Source organism: Colletotrichum orchidophilum (genome assembly GCF_001831195.1).
Source record: "Colletotrichum orchidophilum strain IMI 309357 chromosome Unknown Scaffold_66.1, whole genome shotgun sequence".
NCBI lineage: Eukaryota > Fungi > Ascomycota > Sordariomycetes > Glomerellales > Glomerellaceae > Colletotrichum > Colletotrichum orchidophilum.
In genome coordinates, this window is record NW_019173022.1 from 193,083 (window position 1) to 212,663 (window position 19,581).

At 54.0% G+C, this 19,581-nt stretch overlaps 6 protein-coding genes across 6 annotated transcripts; 1 reads left to right on the forward strand and 5 right to left on the reverse strand.

Annotated features, from left to right (window-relative positions):
- Positions 1 to 408: 408 nt before the first annotated feature.
- CORC01_08026 (uncharacterized protein) lies at positions 409 to 1,341 on the reverse strand (the record flags this gene model as incomplete). Its single annotated transcript, XM_022619661.1, has 1 exon — positions 409 to 1,341. One exon carries the CDS (start codon positions 1,339 to 1,341, stop codon positions 409 to 411), a length of 933 nt encoding a protein of 310 aa, XP_022473865.1.
- Positions 1,342 to 2,277: 936 nt separating this feature from the next.
- CORC01_08027 (chromo domain-containing protein) lies at positions 2,278 to 3,108 on the reverse strand (the record flags this gene model as incomplete). Its single annotated transcript, XM_022619662.1, has 3 exons — positions 2,278 to 2,375; positions 2,458 to 2,978; positions 3,032 to 3,108. 3 exons carry the CDS (start codon positions 3,106 to 3,108, stop codon positions 2,278 to 2,280), a joined length of 696 nt encoding a protein of 231 aa, XP_022473866.1.
- A 1,178-nt stretch (positions 3,109 to 4,286) lies between these two features.
- Positions 4,287 to 6,063, reverse strand: CORC01_08028 (guanine nucleotide exchange factor synembryn; the record flags this gene model as incomplete). The annotated part of the gene is made up of 5 exons (XM_022619663.1): positions 4,287 to 4,395; positions 4,446 to 5,560; positions 5,610 to 5,686; positions 5,746 to 5,820; positions 5,874 to 6,063. 5 exons carry the CDS (start codon positions 6,061 to 6,063, stop codon positions 4,287 to 4,289), a joined length of 1,566 nt encoding a protein of 521 aa, XP_022473867.1.
- A 1,167-nt stretch (positions 6,064 to 7,230) lies between these two features.
- Positions 7,231 to 12,609, forward strand: CORC01_08029 (uncharacterized protein; the record flags this gene model as incomplete). The annotated part of the gene is made up of 2 exons (XM_022619664.1): positions 7,231 to 10,284; positions 10,333 to 12,609. 2 exons carry the CDS (start codon positions 7,231 to 7,233, stop codon positions 12,607 to 12,609), a joined length of 5,331 nt encoding a protein of 1,776 aa, XP_022473868.1.
- Positions 12,610 to 13,382: 773 nt separating this feature from the next.
- On the reverse strand, positions 13,383 to 14,405 carry CORC01_08030 (aldose 1-epimerase; the record flags this gene model as incomplete). The annotated part of the gene is made up of 2 exons (XM_022619665.1): positions 13,383 to 13,760; positions 13,827 to 14,405. 2 exons carry the CDS (start codon positions 14,403 to 14,405, stop codon positions 13,383 to 13,385), a joined length of 957 nt encoding a protein of 318 aa, XP_022473869.1.
- Positions 14,406 to 15,992: 1,587 nt separating this feature from the next.
- CORC01_08031 (capsular associated protein) lies at positions 15,993 to 19,174 on the reverse strand (the record flags this gene model as incomplete). The annotated part of the gene is made up of 5 exons (XM_022619666.1): positions 15,993 to 18,563; positions 18,634 to 18,788; positions 18,843 to 18,947; positions 19,022 to 19,077; positions 19,137 to 19,174. The coding sequence occupies 5 exons, from the start codon at positions 19,172 to 19,174 to the stop codon at positions 15,993 to 15,995; spliced, it is 2,925 nt and encodes a 974-aa protein (XP_022473870.1).
- Positions 19,175 to 19,581: the final 407 nt, after the last annotated feature.

Genomic DNA, 19,581 nt, shown 5'->3' on the forward strand with positions numbered 1-19,581 from the left:
GGGGGTAGGAACCTGCTAGACAGCTATGAGTCAACGCTGCGTTTTGGTTTCCTCCCCGAGTGAGAAATGAAAGCCCTACATAGGTTTCTCATCACGGAGTTACCCAATGAGAATTCAGTCACTCCATTGAGCCAGTTCTGGCCGCACCAGGTTGAACAAGGAAGCTTGTGCCTTGCTCAATCCAGCCGGCTGGGCGAGGCCGCAGCAACCTCGCATGTCGGGGGATCGCCCACGACATGGAAAACACAGGGTCAAGGTTGTAAACGAGATTACCTGTCACCAAGAATGCACACTACGGAACGAAATCTAGAATGTGCTCACTGTAGTATAGAAGAAAAAGCTTGGTATCTAAACGCCCTAGTCCCTCTCGAGCAGAAATGTTTACCCTCCTCGAGGTCCTGCACACGCTCAACCGCGGCGGCGCGTGCTGGGACCCTTCTTGGCCGTGGGTGTAGAAGTGGCCGAGGAGGAGCCGGTGGAAGGAGTAGCAGAAATTGGGACTTTCTGCTTCCCCTTGGCCTTCTTGGAGGGCGCGTTCCAGTAGTACGCCATTTGGGAAGCGAGGACGGCGTTGAGTAGGAACCCGGCAATGAAGTTGTACAGGATGAGCTTGTCGTCGACCTCCTGGAGGGTGGTGAAGATGCGGGACAGGGAGCCGGCGAGGTAGTTGAAGACCTTGGTATAACTGTCAGTGCCTGGACGTTTCAAGGCTTGAATGTGGGTGGGGGAAGGGTAGCGACTTACAGCAAAGGCACTGAGCTGCCCGGTGCCGCCCTCGGACCAAATCGCCAAGATCTGGGGAACCTTGCTCGCGACGCTCAAGACACCCGCGCCGGCCTGCAAGTATCCCAAGGTCTGCATATCGACAAAACTTCCCGCAAAGAGCGTACCCAAGGCCACTGCCACCGCCGTCACAAACACGGCCGCCAAGCTCGCGCGTCCCGTGTAGTTGAGCACCAGGACAGTAATGATGACGTTCTGGCCCATAATGAGCGCCGTCTCGCCGTAGGTGCTAAAGGGGAACTGGTTGCGGTAGTTGTAGGCCAGCGACACGAGGTACGAGGCCGTCTCGAGGAGGTACGACAGAACGGATATGCCCTCGCCCGACTGCGACGAGGTGAGCTTGCGGATCTGCGGCAGCTTGACGATGCTCGAGACGCCGATGATGCCGAGGCCGATGCCCTTGGACAGGCCAAGCTTGATGCAGTCTACATCCTCGACGTTAATGTCCAGCAGGAGGGACTTGTAGCAGTGCTCGCCGATGATGGAGACACCGAGATCGCGGATCGGGGCCGGGAGGTTGTGGGTGATGGGTTGGAGAGCAGAGCGGACGGCGTCCATGGTTGCGCTGGATGTCTGGCGACGTGGATCACGACAGAAGCTCGTTTTGATATTGAGGAGTCCCGCGCCCTCGGGAATTGCGTCGTCGGAATACGGATATATATAGAGAGTTGCGACAGGTCCACTCGGGGCAGAGTAGTGAAGGGGGAAAAAAAGTCAGCGGATGTTGAGGGCCACCCGGCGGACACGTTGAAAGAAGGGTTGAGGTCACTGGGAACCCTGAGATTGAGGCAAGGTGGCAGTGAATTAACCCAGTCGGAGAATTTCAAGTGGGGAGCTTAGCTGCAGGAGCTGACCAATCTTGAGTCTGCGAAGTCCCACCTTAGCTACACCACCCCACGTCATCCCTACCATACAGCACTGTCCGTCGAACTCCCGTTGAGACGCGAATAGACCATTTTCAATTCGCTATCTGAACCAACTCGCGATACGGTGATTGGCTTTGACTGTAAATAGTCATCTTGACACCCGTTGAAAAGCTCTGCATCAGCCAACCTTCTACCCATTGAACGCCTTGAAACCGTGAAACTATGAAATCTTGAAACCAATGCAACCCGAAATGCCGATAGACATGAACGACGCCCCTTAACAGACCGCATTCTCCCAACTTTGACGGGAACCCTCATGCCTTCTTTCCCTTCTTCCCATTATGAGAGGCGTTGAACCTCTTGATTAGAGAAGCGCAGTTGCCTAGGTTTTCCTTAGGCTCCCAGGTGTTCTTGTTCGAAGCATACCCCTTCCACTTCACCATATACATCTGCATCTTGGTCACCGGGTCGATGCGCGCACCAACAATCTTCTCAACGGCGTAAAACTCCTTGGAATAAACAGGAGAACTCGAGCGGCCCTTCGCGGGGACCTTCTTAATAGCCTTCTTGGGGCGAGCAACGCCTCGGCCGTGAGTAGTTGCGGCCCATCATTCTGTTAGCCTCACCACTATCTAAAGGACAGGGCGGTTGCAAGTACCTTCTTCGCCGGAATGGCCTTCTCTGTGGCAGCGCCACGAGTAGATCGACGTAAGCAAGGGCCTGTGGCTAACGAATCACCGAGTTAGTCGGTGTTGCCTTTTGATAAAAAGCACGGAAAGACGAGAAGAATTGCGCTGGCTTCGTTCACGCCTGGACTTGCCTTTGGTGGTTGATCCAGCCGGTACCGGGGGTTTGGCGTTGGTTGAGACAGTATCATGAGTCTTTCTGGGACGACCGCGTCTCCTAGGAACTTGAGCCGGCTTGGGGAAGACATCGTCTCTCTCAGTATCGCTAGTACCGTGATCCTCGGGACCACTCTCACCATTGGGGATGGAGGTACCGAGGGGAAGCATTTGCGCGGCAGGCGCGACTCCCGTGGAGTTACCGGACTTGGTAGTATTCCGGCCGATTGGTGAAGTAGACCCAGGTGTGACATACTGAGATGACGACTGGTTCTCGAGCGAGGTTAGGGCAGTCTGAGAGGGCTCCTTCAGAGCTTCTTGAACCTCGGCCTGCTTGCGCTTTTTGGCAGCCTTGTTCGTGGCTGGTTGACTGGGTTGGCGCTTTCTGCCGACCATCTTTTCAGAACCACCGGGAGGCTCGACTAAGTCAGACTCAATCTTCAGAATTCTTTCCTCCTCGTTCTCGTCCTCAGGACCATTAGCCTTGCTTTTGAGGCTGTTAGCGTTACCGGGTAAACAACCGACACGTCGATGACTTACGTTGCAGCCGAGGAGGCAGCAAGCTCATTTTGTGTCATCGCGTGCTCCCGGCCTTTGAACACGAGCGGCGCGGACATTGTGAATGGCGATAATTATGATGATATTCTTGACGAAGATGTGGCAAAATGATTGAAGGTGTAGAGAAGCGAGCTGAAAAAGCTCAGTTTGGTGACAAAAGCTGGTGTACCTTACCTTGATATGGGGTAGGTAGGAATTGTGATGGAAAGCGGAAGAAATTCCAATCCGGTTCGAGATTTTGTCGCGCTTGGTTTTGAGTAGAGGTTCCTGGGTCGAAAAAGCCGTCTGAGGAAAGAGCCTCAATAGCTTGAGGAAGGAACAGAGGTCAGAAGCAAGTGGAGGAATCATATAGAGAAAGAGGGCAGTTGCTAAGGAATGAGCCTTACAAGGTTAATTTGGTGTAAGAAGATTGCCTGCCTACCACCTGAGCCTACCTAAGCTAAGATAAGTAGGTAAGGTAAGGTAAGGAAGGCAGTTAAGTAAAGTAAGGGACCTTATGTTAAGCTGAAAAAGTTGCCTTAGTAGGTGTTTGAGCTAGTTTTTAAATCGCAAAATTGGATTCACCAAGTGAAAGATGCGCCCGAATAGCCAAGGTGAGGCGGTAGGTTGGGTAGGCAGGTATCTCAAACTCTACACGATCTCGCTCGCACTTACCTTAACTACCTAATTACTTCAGCCTTGTATTTTGAGGGCTAAGACAATCAAGCACGTACCGGAACTGTATGCGCCTGATCAGGGCGAACCGTCTGTTTACACAAGGCACCTTACCTGCTATGCAAAAAGGGGATGCAAGGGCGAAGAAGGAGTCAATTGGATAAAGAAAGCCGCTTGGAGTGGACTTGTGAGAATTAGACTGAGCACGAGTGGCTGTTTACGACTTATTGCGCTGTTCTCAACAAACACGAGGGGGTGTACTAGCCTACTTTACCTCGGTCCTGAAAACTTGAGATTAAGGACGGTTCGTGGGCTTGTCAGTCAAAGACCTTACATTAAGCGGCTTGTATTTTGATAATGCCTGAGGCCTATTGAGATGGAGGACGACCTAACACGCTTAAGGTAGTAAGGAATAGAAGTCATCAACAGAATCGGAAGGGTAGAAATCAGAATCTTCACTGAAACGCGAACGCTGAATCTGGACACACGAATCTTAGTAAGGTGGTCAATAATTACTCCAACGCCTAGTGCATGTTCGTTCCTCTGCGACGGTGTCCTACCCGCCCATATGCTATGCTTCATCTTAATCATCAAGCTCCTCCACACGTTTATCTCCAAAGTCATGAAGTTGTCCTGACCTTGCCGCCTGCTCCACAGGGTTTTGGATATCAACGATGCCTGTCTTCTTAAGCCTGATAGTTCGTTAGCATACATTCTAGTTGCGAAGTAAACGCCATCTTACCTCTCAAACAGGACGAATAGTCTCTCTGCCTCCCTCTCTTTTTCTTCTTCTGTCATTTCCGGAACATTCACGTTTTTCTCTGAGTCAATGAATTGTCCTGTGATGGGGTTGACAGGCCGTTGTTCCTCGCCTGTGCTGAACGCTTCTGCAGCACTGGCAGGGATCGGGATGTTTTTCTGGAATAGGAAACCCGAGGCGAAGCCGTAACCGACATTCTCAACAAACTTCGAAGCATCCTGGTCTGACAAGTCGAAGAGGAGATATGAGATGGCCTCGCGAAAATGAGGTGTCAGTGGATTCGTTGAGTTGCGTAACAACCGCGATGTCAGTGAAGTACCGCGGCCAAGCACCTCCTTTCTATCTTGCTCGGTGGGCAGAAGAGTCTCTCTGATGGACTTCTTGACATCGCTAGGGGCGCCGTCGTGCACGCGCCGTAAGACACCAATTAGCGGCGTAACCAGCTGCTCTAGCTCATTGTCGGGATATGCCTTTAGTGCCGGGTCCAGAATCTCGATCAAGCGATCTGCCACCTTCGTGGGCTCACTCTTGGGGTAAAGAGACCCCTGGACATCCTTGTCCTCCAGCTTGAGATCCAGCAAGGCGTTGACAAGAGCGTTGAACGGCGGGTCCAGCGGCTTGTTAGAGGGAATGTCATGCTTCCAGAGCAGCGCAATGATGTGCGGGATGCCGCCTGTAAATGCGTCCACTTCCGAGGGGCAGAAATGCGACACGTTGAAAAGCAGCTTCAGAGTCTCGTTGAGAGCCATGTCCTCCATCGGATCGGCTGACACATGGGTCTGATGGCTCCCCAAGCGCTTGGCGTGCTTGGAAAGATTCTCAACCACAGTCTCGGCCAAGCGGTGTTTCTGAATCAGGGACAGCAGATCGATTTTGGTTCCGTATGTGGTGAGGAACAGAACTCTCGAGACAAGAAACTCATCGTCGAAGCTGTCATTCCTCAGTCTCTTGCAAGCGTGGTCCTCGTAGCCGAGATCGACAAATGTTTGGCGAGCTTTGGGATTCAATAGCATGGTGTTGGCTAGAACCCTCAGTGCTGCCCTGGCTGTGGAATTCGACGGGCTGTTAAAGGCATGCTTTGTGAGAATCTCGATACCCTTTACTGTGTCAGTTTCAACAAGACTCGATGAAGGCAGACGAAATGACCTCTTGTGTGAAGATAGGATCAGCGTTGGTGGGGTCCCGCCCATAGATCTTCAGTTCCTCGAGAGCAGCGTCACGTTCTCAGATAGCAAATTAGCTGTGCGACCGACGCAGGCATTGGGCAGTTGATTAAGCTTACGGTGAGGGAGCAAGGTGGGCTTCTTCAGGTCTTCACCTAATTTACTCATGAGACTAGTGACGGCCTCAAGTTTTGCTGGAGATTCATCAGTCACACAGCTTCATGACCCGGACGAGTCGGGGACCTACCAGGGCCGGCGAGGCTGGCCTGCATGACGAGGGGTTGTGACATGGTGCGGCGGGCAGAGCTGATCTTGTAGTCAGGATCGGCAACGCAGCGGAGCTTGGGCGAGCCCGGCCGAGAAAAGCTAGGGGCACTTGATTTGCGGCAGACACTACGTTCCTTGACGCTCAGCATTCTCTTCAATTTAGACGCCATGATGGGCAGAACACACACAGACAGAAATGAGAGGCAAGGACGAGATTGAATTACCTATGGGACAACTAGAAGGAGGAGGATCACTTCCTGCAGTGGCGAGAAAAGGATGTGCGGTTCAACGGATGTGATTGTGGCACTCGATCTCGAATTCAAGTGGCTTGATATCTGACCGACCTTGATGATTTCGGCCTAGGTTCTGTCCTGCATCGACCACGAAGTTGTAAATCTGTCGAGCCTCGGCTTTGTCGGTGATGTAAACTTTCGAACTCCCGGTTGAGCTTGTGAGTCGTATGCACAAGAGATATTGTTAATTCCTTGGTGTTGTCATTCGTTGAAGTGAAGATGTGGCTGGGACGGAACGGAGACATGTCTTCTGAGAAAGGGGACAGCAGCAATCCTTCCCTCCACCGTCGTTACACAAGAAGAGGGGCGCATGGTGGCCGCCAGGCAGTTGACAGTTGACGCGAGCTCACAGCCCGTGCGCTACTAGGTATGCAAGCCACACCTGTGTCAGCTTAGCTAAGCATTCCACTCAGAGCTGTGGAGCACACTGCACTGTTGCTGGGGTGCGTGGGTGCGGAACATTTTGGCGGGCAGCTTCAGGGTGCGGTGGAACAGTAAAAGCTAGTGGGTGCGATTCATTCCACTGCCCCACGCGGCGTCGGTCGGCAGCCCAACCCCCAGGCAACCAGGTAACACAATGACCGGGATACACGAGAAGCACGGACCAGATGCTTAAGTGGTTTTCGCGCTCAACTCGCGTTTTTACGTGCGATCGTCGACGTGTTTAAGCATCGTCGAGCGCTAGCCAATTAACCAGCCCGCTCCACCCTTATATCGAGAGAAGACGGTCGTGCAGCGAAAAGTCGTGTATTTGCGCGAACTTGGTGCCTCATCTAACAACCCCGACCCCGTGTCACAGCCGCATACGGCTTTGCTCCTTCGCCCGTCTCCATACCTCACTTTCGTTCCCGCCGGAAAGCCCACCTCCTCACTCTTCCATTTGCATAGAGGGCGAGATTTGTACATTGCCTTTGGTTTTACGCATCGTCATTTCCCTCGTTCCCCCTGGCAGGAGTCCGACGCACTTATGCGCCAGTCGACATAGAGCAGAGCTTGCCGGAGTCCGGTATCCCCTTCCCACTCGACGGGAACCTCTCCGCAACCATGGGATCTGTTGAAGTTGTCTCGAGCCGACTAGAGTCGTTACCCCCTCGCCCACCGACACCACCTCGCGAGACCAGCCTAGCTGCTGATGCCACCGCCTCGAAGCATCTCCTCGCCCTCCCTCCCTCCTCAGACCCTCGATCAAGTCTCCAGACTCCACCGAGTGTATACTCACCACTTTCCGGAGCCGACTCCACGAATCCGAGTGTACGCAGAGCAAGGAAACGAGTGGGCTTTTCTGCTCAGGCACAATACAACGAAGCCCCCAACTACCCAGGCGTGGCCGTCGCTGGCAACCGATCACCCTTATCGGCCACGTCGTCGACCCAGCCCAAACCCGTCAAGGGCATCCTCAAACAAACTTCTTCACCGAGCCCCCTTAGCTCAAGCGTCAAACCAGACAGCTTGACGACATCAGCGAACATCTCAGACATGTTGGAGTCAACGGTGAAGCAGCTCGCCGGCACAGACAGGGACTCGAAGCGAGATGCCTACACTACATTGGTGATGACGTTGAAGACGTCCAACAACCTCCCGGACCGAATCGCCTTGCAGTCCAAAATGGGACTTTTTGTGCAATTCATCCAGCGAGACATCACTTCGAAGAATACTGCCAATGGAGGACCAGATGCGCCCCTTGTCAACAACGCTCTTGCTCTTCTCGCTACTTTTCTGCATTTCCCCGCCATTGCCTCAACGATACCCAGCGATTTCGGCGTTTTCTTCATAGATTATTGCATTCGATCCTTCGAGGACCCAACAACACCCAAGGATGTTGCTCGGCATCTGATGCAAGCTGTCGCTACGCAGGACTTCTCCCCGAAGATCATGACCCCGGATCGCGTCCGCCGTTTGATCAATGCCCTTCGCAACATCGAAGACAACCTCAAGGGAAAGAGCATTGTCATGTCTCGAATTCTCATCTACAAACGCCTGGTCCAACAGGCACGACAGTTGATGGTGCTTCACTCTGATTGGCTGAATGACCTTTTCACAGACATGTTGAGCAGGGTCAAAGAACTGCGATCTGCTGCGATATCTCTGGGTCTAGAAGCCGTCTACGCGTTTGGAAAGGAAAAGTCGTTGTCCCGCAAGGTGATGGAGCTCTTCGATACATCCATTGAAGAGATGAAGTTCGCAGAGTATTACCACCAGCAACTTCGAACAATGGCCAAGGAGAAGGACGACAAGCAACTCACTGCGGCTGTCCCCAAGATCTGGAGCGTCATAGTCGGTTTCCTACGCTGTCCTCTCGAGCGATGGCAGTTTTTCAACCAGTGGCTGCAGCTCATTCAGATGGGTTTCAACAACAGTGATCACCTCCAAACCAAGCAGGAGGCGAATTTTGCCTGGAACCGCTTCGTCTGGTCTATGCATACCGAAGGCCAATCTTTCGGCAAGCTTCTCCCGATACTTTACCAACCCCTCAGCAGCCAATTGAAGTCAAAGTACACAAACAAACACACCCGAGAGGTGGTTTTCGGCAGCGTGTGCAACCTCCTTTACTACACCTTCAAGCCTGGTACGAATACTGCTCTTCTCGACAGCTACTGGGACATTTGCGTGAAACCCTTGACAGAGCCACCAAAAGCGCAAGCAAGGAACCCTGACGCTGTTGACGAGCATATGCGACAGATAACACTAATCCTCACCGGTCTTTTCGACTCGACAACACCTCGGATATGGAGGGAAGAGCGCATTAGAGAGACGACTCTTGCCCGGCCCCACGAACTCCCAGCTATCGATCCCAAGTGGCTCCGACGCAATGCTGCTCGTGTGTTCCAGACTTTGGAGCCCATCATGGAAAGACACTTCTTCGAGCTCTCAGATAAGAACAGTCACATCCATCGCTTGTGGCGCACCTTGGTCGGAGCCGTTGTCTCGGCCGCCTCCAAGGAGATCAAAGTTTCCATCGACACCGCGGCTTTCATTTCCCAGATCTGCGGCCTTTTGCTAAAGCATTGGGAGAATGGCTTGACCAAGATTGAAGATCCAACCCCTGAGATGGCGACTAGGTTCCTGGACAGCGCTCGCGAGCTCGTCACAGTTGCTGTGGAAGCTCTGGGTCTACTGCCTTTTACCGAGAAGATGATTTCTCTTAGTCGTCTTAACACCTTTACGCCTGTATCAACGCCGTCCCACAAACCGACAAAGAATGTCGGCGACGCCCGGACTCCACTGCAACATCTCATCGGCTTGGTCTCTAGGCTTCCTCCGGGTATCCCCGATGGAGAAGAGTACGCCGACTTCTTCAAGACATTCGTTGCGCCTTTCTTGGCCCCAAAATCAGCAAACTCTCGATTCGAGCTTGCACAGGAGATGTTATCGGCGACTCCAATTTGGTCGCCGCCGGTCAATCAACCTCCCTACGGACTATGGGTCTTTGCCGCGCAGTGTCTGGCTGCGACCTTTAATTCATCCCAAAACAGCACACAAACTACTAGTTCTACAGGCGAACCTGCCCTCGGTCAGGAGTACCGCACGGTGGTGCGTCTCCTGGAGCGGGGTTGGAAGGAGACTCCTAATCTACCCTGGGAGCGCTGGTGTTCGCTCTTCTTGCTGTTGTCAACCCGCTCTGGTGAGGAGACTGGTGAAGCTGGCCGGGCTTTAGGAGCTGTCGAGCCGCTTGCGAAAGTCATCCGGGAGTCCATTCCTCCCGACCATGCCTCGCCACTACCGGTGAAGACGCTTCTAGCAGCAACTGAGCTTCTTGCCGTTGCTAGTCATCCGTTGGATAGGCAGGCATTGGAAGCTGCTCGACGCCGGCTGTGGGGTACAGCAGTCGCTGGACCCAGATCATCCTCCTTTGATCCGTTCGATAACTTGTACAAATTGACCAACGAGCTGATGGAGCGACTTTATGAGGCCGCTGAGTGTAGAAATATTGACGAATCCTCCACATCTCTCATTAGGGAATGTGGTGCATTCCTGTCTCGCTGCCATCCGGAGCTCGTTTGTAGAGCGGTGTCGAACTTGGAGAGTGGGCTTGCCATGTGGATCCGGGACTCGCAGGGTATTCTGAACGCTCGTCAGAGCCCTGCTGCCTCTGAAGCTGTAAGTAACCATGCTAATGCGAAAATCTACTCCACTGACTAAGAGCAGGTCAAGCATCTCTGGGGAACCATTTCAAACATCATTTTGCCCAGCGGCAAGGCACAAGAGGTCCAGCTCGACACCTTTGAGGAACTTCTCTGCGCTGCCTTTGAGAGCAAGCATCGGCACATTGTCAATTCCGTTGCGGAAGCGTGGAATTCAATCTACGAGGATGCTGAACACATCCAGTACCCTCAACATCTGAAGGCCGTCTTGCTAGCCGCCCAGCCGGTTGTAGACATCGTTTTGCCAGGCTTAACTATTTCCAGCGTGGCCTCCACAGACCAGAATCGTTCGTTCGTCGAATCACAGGACGTCATTGAGATGCTCTCGGTATCCTCGACACGTTCATCTCGTAGCAGGCCTCAGCCGCCAGCTACATCCAACCAATCATCACCTCTTAGCTCTATGAAACTTTCCCTCTCCGCGAAGAAGCAACTCGATGATACTCCTAAGAGAAGCCGTGGTAGGCCCCGGCGTAGCGCAACCAAAGCTCGATTGAGGCATGATGATTCCCAGATTCAATTCGCACCTATTGAGAAGTCTCCTTTGATTCCAGCAGTTAATGACGAGTCTCAAGTTCTCACTGAACGCCAAAGGGAAGTTAGGGAGAGGCAGAAAGATACTGCAGCCCTTTACCCAGAGATGCGTTCCAGCCCTCAACAACAACCGCAGGATATCGAGGATACGTCTACCGCTCCTGAAAAGGGCGTTGAGACCCCCAAGGGCGTTGAGACCCCCAAGGACGTGACACCTAAGCGCAACGCAAGGTACGAGGAGTTTGTCAGCTCCACCCCGACGCCTCGTCGAGGCCAGACATTGGCTATGGCAGATAACGACCAGGAGATGACGGATCCTCCTTCTTCGCCTCCAGAGCCCCGACCCTTCCCTCTGCTACCTCAGATCAAATCCCGATCTAGCAGTCGGAGTGAGCTCGAGGCCTGGCAGTTTAGCTCCTCACCGGTCTCCGGCTCTCCATCTCCCGATGCTGCCGCCATGACTGATGAGCCCCCTGAGCTCAACTTGACCGACGGCGCAACATCTCAGCGTATATCCCAAGAAGGCAGCCCGGATCTGTCAGCAGTAGACGACTCGTTCCAGATTGTTTCCTCAAGTGCCGTGGAGGAGCCGGAGCTGCCACCGCCAGCTGTGGAGACCGCAAAGGAGACACCGCAGTCCGAGCAGTCTCATCAGGATGTCGCAGAATCGTCCGCGGAAACCGTAGCTGACCCTGCACCAACAACTCCCAAGAACAACAGAGTGATTGGTGTGGAAGAAACCAGATCCGGCCAGGAGGTCTTCGTCGACGCCCCTTCAAGCTCGCAGCCCACAGTCCTAACCAGATCCGCGACGCGCGCTGCGGGTATCAAGGACCGCTCCTTTGAGATGAGTGATGGAGACGAAAACAGCATGTTGAGGCTTATTGTCGAGCTCGATCGTAGGCGGTGCGAAATCCCGATCAACGATTACCCCGCTATTTCCCCTCCCAAATCTGATAAGGGTCCCAGAAGCGCTAGAAAGAAGAAGCCCGCTGTGCTTGACTGCATTACAGTCCGAGGAGAAGATGATGATGATGAGGAGGAAGAGGATGAGGAAGATGAAGAAGATGAGCCGGCGGAGCTTGCTCCTTCCCAGGTCGAGACACGAGCCCGTAAGAGCAAGTCCAATTCGCCTGGAAGACCCTCGACTCCTGTAACCCGGTCGTCGGCCTCTTCATCTCCCGATAAGTCAGCCAAGAAGCGGAAGAGGGGCGGCGCTCCCAAGTACGATACCCGTCACAAGAAGAGAAAGTCCACCGACGCCACCGAGATCGTCGAGTCGTCTCAGCTCACCATGTTCCCTGCGCTCGGGGAAGACGCCCCTCGTCGTCGCAGTCAGCGCTCAGCTGTCCATGATACCCCATCGAAACGCTCCGTGGACCTCGAAGCCGAAGTCAACTCCCAACTGGTTAATGAGCAAGAGGAAGCACACTTCCGAGCGAGTCAATCATTCCAGGGGCCTGAGCCGGAGCTGGAGCAAACGATGACGATAGCGCACGCGACGGCAGAAGATTATATGGACGTCGATGCCGCCGGCGTCACTGACGCTGTCGCAGACGCGCACACGGCGCCTGAAGCTCCGGGTGAAGAACCCGCCAAGGATGTCGACATGATTGACTCCCTGACCGGCGTTCTCGCCAGCCTTCGCTCTGCTACGCTGTCACGGGAGGAGGTGTACAAGATGGAGGACATGCTTATGGACATCAAGAGAGAACTCTTCGCCGCCGAGGCCCGTGGGCGAGTCTGAGGGAACTCCTGCTGTTACTGTCACCAACGACCATGGCATGACATTGGAACAAAAAAACCTACTACTCTGCCATAATTCCCTTTTATTTCTTGTTACTGGCCTTGCGAGGGCATGTCAATACTCCTCACCACGCCACGCATACATACATTCACCACGACGATGGGTTTGAAGCCCCATCATGCATTATCGGCGTATATCTTTGGTTTATGAGTTGAGACGAGGGAAAGGAAAGAAAGATAACTTGGTTTTGTTACTATTCTTGTATGGAAACGGACTTGGGAAATTCATGGCATGCCTCTGAACTGAGTTGGGTATGGAAAGAGAGGTGGGAAACGCCATCCTCGACATCATGTATTAGATTGTTGCGAACGCATCTGGAGGTCCATCGCCGCCCAGGATAATGAAGAAAAAGCAAAAGAAATAATGATGAACCATTGAAACGTGTCGTTCACTTTGAGGTGGTGTTTGTTGGTGTGCATATGTGTGTTTGCCGTATCATCGTGATGTATTCAAAAGGGTTGGTTTCCGGGCCTGCTTTCCCTTGTGCGCGCCTGCTTGTTCATGATAACTTTCGGTCTTCTCCACGTTCGGCCGTCTAAATATCCATCTAGCTGACTTGAGAATCATCCACGGTTGAAATGTCCCGGGATTTCTTTTTCAGTACTTGTTTCCCCCCCCTTTCTCATCCTCCTTCGGTCCGGGTTTGAGTTGACAATCCCTCCGCCTCCGATGTGACTAAAATCTCACAGCTTTCCCCTCTTCATCCCCTGGCCTCAGTTCGCCGTGATGACCTGGGCACCCTCAAAAGCGTCGCCGGGCTCCAGCTTCTGCCACTCCTTGACGGCGCCGGGCTCCACGCACAGCATGTTCTTGTAGCCGTCCTTGGGCGCAAAGTCGGCGATGCCCTGCGCCTTCTCGACCCAAGGGTTCCAGACGACAATGTTGTCGAGGTTGTCGCGGACGACGGAGAATATGGGCTTGCCACCCTCGAGGACGGTGACAGGGGCCTTGGGCCCGCCGGTTGGGGTGTAGATGCGATCCGTCTCTTCAGTGATGGCGATCTCACCGGATTGGGTCTTTGACGCGCCGTTATCGACCTTGTCGGTGAAGGCGGCGCCGTCGAGGCCTTGGACCGAGACTTTCGTGATGTCCTGGTTTGTAACAGTATGTTAGCTGAAGGACTTGCAGTAAGTAACTAGGGGCGGTCGAGGACGTACGTTGACACGCAGGTAGGTGTGCATCAGGACCTGGCAGTCGAAGGCCTGCTCGCCCTCGTTTGTAATGACCAAGGACGTCGACAGCGTCTCGCGGTCAAGCGACACGCTGTAGATGGCACCAAACTTGTAACCCCACTTGGCCTGTGTCTCGGCGTCCAGGTTCGCTGAGGATAGGCCAAAGTCGAGCTTGATCGAGGACTCGGAGCCGGCGGAGCCCTCGCTTGTGGACTTGCCGAGGAACTCCCATCGTGAGCTGCGGGCGAAGCCGTGCTGGGAGAGCTTGGCGGTAGGTGGGTGGGCGTCGGAAGGGGGGCCGAAGACGGGGAAGACGAGGGGAATACCGCCACGAACGGGCTTGGAGCCGTCAAAGACGGTGGACTCGGAGAGCCAGAGGCGGTCGGCACCGGTGGCAGATTTCCACGAGAGGACAGTGGCACCGTGGAGGAGGACTTCGATAGACTCGCCGGTGGGGAGGGTCGCGGAGACGCGCGAGTTGGAGTGGGTGATGTCGACGGTGGCCTGGGGAGGGAGGCCGGGCGTGGTGGCCAAGGCGGTGGGCTTGTTGGGCCGGTCGACCATGTTTTCTGATGCTGTCGCGAAGCGAGAGACTCGGCTGGGTGGTTAGAGTGCTTTGGATTTGAAGGAGTTGAGACAGGATTGTTGCTCTGTGTGGAACGAGGCTTTCTATGGCTCTGTTCGCGCGGGGTATAGTCGAGGCGGTTGTTGAGTAAGGAGTATAAGAGGCGTGGAGGATGTTTAGTGACGGGATTGGTGTGAGAGTGAAATACGCAGAAGGTTCTATCCGAGATGGAGAAGAGAGGTTGTAAACCGAAGACGAGCTCGGGCGTAGGTGGAGGTTGGGTACAATGCAGCAAGCAACAATCGGATACAATGGCAACGGGTGGATGCCGGCTGCCACAGTAGCAAAGCAACTGACCAGGTCCAACAGATAAAAGTCGTGTGTAAGCGTCAAGGGGGTCTGTGTCTATAGGTAAGGTTAGCCAGGCACGGAAAAGTACCTTGGATGCTTACATAGGTAGGTAGGTCGCGGAGAGGTTGGTCAGCCTATCTGCGTCCGAGAGGGAACTTGAGAGAGGGGGGGACATACCCGGAGCTGGGTGAGGGGGAGGGGGAGGGGCAGCCCTGCCTAGCGTGTTGAAGGTGTGAAAGGGCGCCCCGTGCTGAGTGGAGGGACCTGGGAGTAAGGCAGCTGGTCAGGTTCCCCACTTGTCATCGTCACACAGGCAGGAGGCAGGGCACGCAGGAACTCTGTCTCGCTCTGAGAAGAAAGCTGCGACCCATTGCAAACGGGTGGCTTCCCAAGCTGCGGCATCTCTGGAGCTCTTGTCCGTTTGTGAATCCCCGCCAAGGAAGGGGTAAATTTACACCTTTCTCCTCTTTCTACTATTTCATCTACATTCTTGGATTTTCCTCCATCCCTCCCCCCTTCTTTGCCTGACGTACCTAGGCACACTGAGGTAGCTCGCGAGTCGCGAGGCAAACCCCCCCCCATTTTGTCCCGCCTGTCATTCTGAAACGAGCTTCATCCTCAACCAGCCCTCCCCGACCAAATCAACCCCTGCTCTGCAAAGACTCGGCAAACAACAACAAAACGAAAACTGCACACAAGTGTGTGAGTTAGAGAGATCATGACGGAGGCAGCCCACTCGGCCCAATAGCAAGCTTATCTGTCTTTCCGGGCCCAGGGCCGTGAAGTTGATACACAGGCATTAGTATTGGGCGTTGACGGTGAGTAGAGTCGCTCTTGAGAGAGACTTCTTTTCGGCCGAAACGCGCCAGGGGGGGAACCTGTACGAAGCAAGTGGATGATCGGAGCTCCCGTTTGGTTTCTTTGGAGATGAGAGGTATCTAGGGTTCCATCGAAGGCCCGACGAATTGGGTTTCTAAGCTTCGGGTGCATATTGCTTGCTAACCAGCCGAAAATGCCACCTCATTCAGTCATGGTGGATAAACACGTCTGCTCTTTGACAATGATGAAGAGGGCGAACCCTGCCTCCAGCATCCACGGCTTGGACCACCAAATATCATGCACGGTTCAGGACCGGCTATCGAACGGATGAACGCATGAACAGTGTAATAGTCGTGAATAACCTTGCCCATATCTATCAACGAAAAAAACCCCAAGCAGCGAATGAATACTACAAATCATGACTTATCCAGCTTGAATCCGATGCTGTCCCGATCGTCCCTCACAACCCGTCCCCATTCCAGGAGCAACCGAAACAGGTAAATCTCCATGTCCTCTCTCCGGAGGGCCTTGTCCACCCACCTCGCCCCCTGCGTCGCGATCCACTCGGCATCCTCCCACCGCGCCTCAAAGTCCACCTCCCGGCCATTGAGCTTGCCGCGGCCCTTGAGGCCGACAAAGTAAGCCACCGTGCTGTGGAGGGCATGGAACCGCGTGTCCACAGGCACGAAGTGAAGCCATGGGATCAGCCGTTCCGAGTACCACTCCCCAAAGACGGAGGACATGAACGGCACGCTGCCCGGCGATCGGATGGTCCGGAGCATCTGCGGCGGTGGGGCCGTATCCTCGTCTAGCAGCATGACGTAGCGGTGGTTCAGGGGGTCAGAGTCGGCGGCCTTCTGTCCCAGCTCCGCCTTGACCGCCGCGCAGCCCGGGCCGCCGTCGCACGCGTACTCCGATATGCCAATGTCGAACGGGAGGACGCTGTTGGCCTCCCGGGCGCTAACAATTTCGTACGCGTACCAGCTGCCCTTGGACGGCGCGCCAAGCATCATCGTGACGTCCTCTGCGGCTGTTGCGTTGTTGATGAGGTGGACTAGCCGGTGCTTGTGATTTCCACGCAACGCCTCGTCGCTAATGGGTTTATCTCCGATTTTGCCTCGCCAATATAACCTGTCCTTGCGCTGCCGAAAGTCCTTTTTGACTTCCTGCTCCTCTTCCACCAGGGGTAACAGGGGCAGGAGAATGTCATTGAAACCATCGGCCTTGAATCTGCCAAATATTGGCAGCAGCTCCTGCAAAGGCGCGATAGGGGGCGCCGACGTGTGAAAGCTGTGAAGTCGGGTCAAATCCTGCTGGTCGCAAAGACTCTTGGACTGCGGATAGTTCCACATGAATTGCTCATCCTCATGCCACCTCACGCAGGAGGTGCAGAAGTCGCGGACGTTCCAATGGAGCCCTGCTCTTCCTGGGCTGTCGGTCGGACACACGGAGGCTTCCATATCCCGCCATTCTTTGGTGGACTCATAAATCGCCTGTTTTGTCTGAGGAATCGCTGGGAAGCCTGCCGCGGCTTTCGGTTCCGCGTTCGGTTTGCTTTCAGCTGGTTTTGTCTCGGAGTTCTGTCTCTCAACGGCACCTTCACGAGGAAAAGTCTCACTAGCACCTTCATCTGAAGCACTCTCCATCGACCGCGACGATAGGAGCTTGAACTTCTGCTTCATACCGGTGAGAGTGTATCTGTGGAGTTCTGACCACGGTGTCAGAACCCGAGGCTGGTTGCTCAAGTTGATGGGTAGCTTCATGTCGGAAAGATGCTCGACGAAGCCCTCTATCATGGTCAGGAGCTCATCGAGGACCTTCTTGTTCGCGTCCTCGCCCTCGTAATTGTGCGTTACCTTTTTGTTCTCAATCGTGACCATGGCGATATGAGGCTCCTTGTGTACTCTGTCATTGTAGGCTTGCCGGATCGCCTCCGGCTTGATGCCCCAGAAAGGAAGTATGTCGCTTTCCATCTGCTCAAAGTGGTCGATAATAAGAGACTTACGAGCCTTTGCGAAATCGTACCACTTGTCAAAATTGGGAGGCGGGTCTCTCCCGTAGTGTCGTTCGTGGTATACGTCTACGGCAACTTTCAGGTTGTCGCTGGTCATGGCATGTCGCATCCAACGGTCGGATTCCACCCTGACATCGTAAATGAGTCTGTTGAGGGGATGCTGCTTCACTGTTGCCGACTTCAGAAGGCCGTATATAGTCATGCCGACGAACATTGAGACCATTAACACGAGGAACAGTGCTCTAGGGATGAAGAGGAGCGAGCGGACGTTGGTGCTATACAGGAACATACTGTAGCCGAAGACCAAGAGGTATAGCGGCCCGATGGCGGTTAGTCTGGATTCCATTTGCCATTTTCCGATGTGCAATATGTTTTGGGTGGTGGCTGTGAGGCCACAGATAAAGGTGATGATACTGGTCGGAGTTACGGGATTTGTCTCGTAAACAAGGATACTCAGTGAGGTGACGAGGACTGCAAATGCAAAGCTGTCGATGAAGACGTCGAAGATGTACAGAGAGTCAAAGCCCCTGAAGGAAGTCGGGTATCCCTCACTGGCTGAAACGAGAGGTGAGATGAGGATCTGGAAGACTTTGATAAAGACCCCCGAGAGAATTAAAATGACGCCCAGGGTCCTCAGACGGAGCTTCGTCGTCTTGGTCCACGCCAGGATGCGCCAGAACAGGGAGATGATGACAGCGTCCAAGAAGAGTCCGAGTAGTTGGAAGGCAAGAGTGGACATTCGACTGTCCGAGAGAGCGGAGCAAATGAAAGTCGACCTGGGATCTTGCGAGATGGCGACGAAGGTGCCGTAGCTGAAAAGGCAGGTGCTTCCCAGCGCCAGAGTTCGTGAGCCATTGGCCCAGATTGCAATATCATCTCCAATAGTTGCCCAAGGGTCTTCTTCAGGCGATGGGGGCCGGGCCTTCTGGTAGTAGAGAATATGGTAGAGGACCAAGTAAATACATAAGAATGACTGTAGGCCCTTGTCAGCCTCATCGTTCTACCTGAGGCGAGAGGATCAAAGACGGATGTTCGCGACTCACCTGCACTCCCGGCGCAGAGCACTGCAGCTGAGAGGTCACTCGATGAAAGACCTCGAGGCGAAGGAAGATGCAAAAGATGAGCAACGGGGCAAAGTACCGCCGCGGTCTGGCGGGGACAGTCTGCTCGAAGGTGCTCTTGTAGCCTGCGCGCTCATCTGAAGTGATGTCAGTAACAACTGGCCAAATCTAGAGGCACATAGCAAACGCACCGAATCTTCCATCAGCGCCGGGAAGCCATGCGGCGAGATAGCTTGCCAACCATGTCAGGCCTCCCGATAGCAGTAGTATGAGAACGGAGGAGAGGCGTGGATACTCTGGAACACCATTGCGTCAGCAGGAGGTTTCTTCCCACGTGGTGAACGGGGAAAGTCTTGGCAACAGGCCGTACCGATCAGAGAATGACCCTCAAAGTTGGAAGAGATCCAAAGGAATGAACCGACGGTACTGAGACTCAGTCAGAATTGCGCGGGCTGGGAGTAATGGGAAGAATTGGCGATCCCTACCAAAGCGCCGTCAGATGTATTTGCGCATCGCGTGCCATCGAGGGAGACGTTCACCAGCCCGAGCCGGGTAGTCTTTCGCTTACAACGCAGCCACAAGTGAAAACATGCGGTCAATCAGAACCGCACGAGTCGTCTCTAGTTCAACAGACCATGAATTTTCAGTTCATTTCTTTCAATTGATGAAAGAATTGATGGACGTGGATCGTGTACCGACAGGCAGCTATCATCCTTCAAATTGGTTGCCAAGTTGTCCAATTCTTACATAATCCAATTAAACCCTCCCCTAACAAGGCAAAGACGCGTCCTCCAAGCCGCCCTTGCCCCCTAGCACTGCCCCTTTGAACCGCGTCAAGCTCCTCTCCAATCCCGACCACTCCGCCCCCGAGCTAGCTTCCTCCGTCCGTCCCGGCACCGACATGGATTGACAGCCCTCAACTTCTTCCTC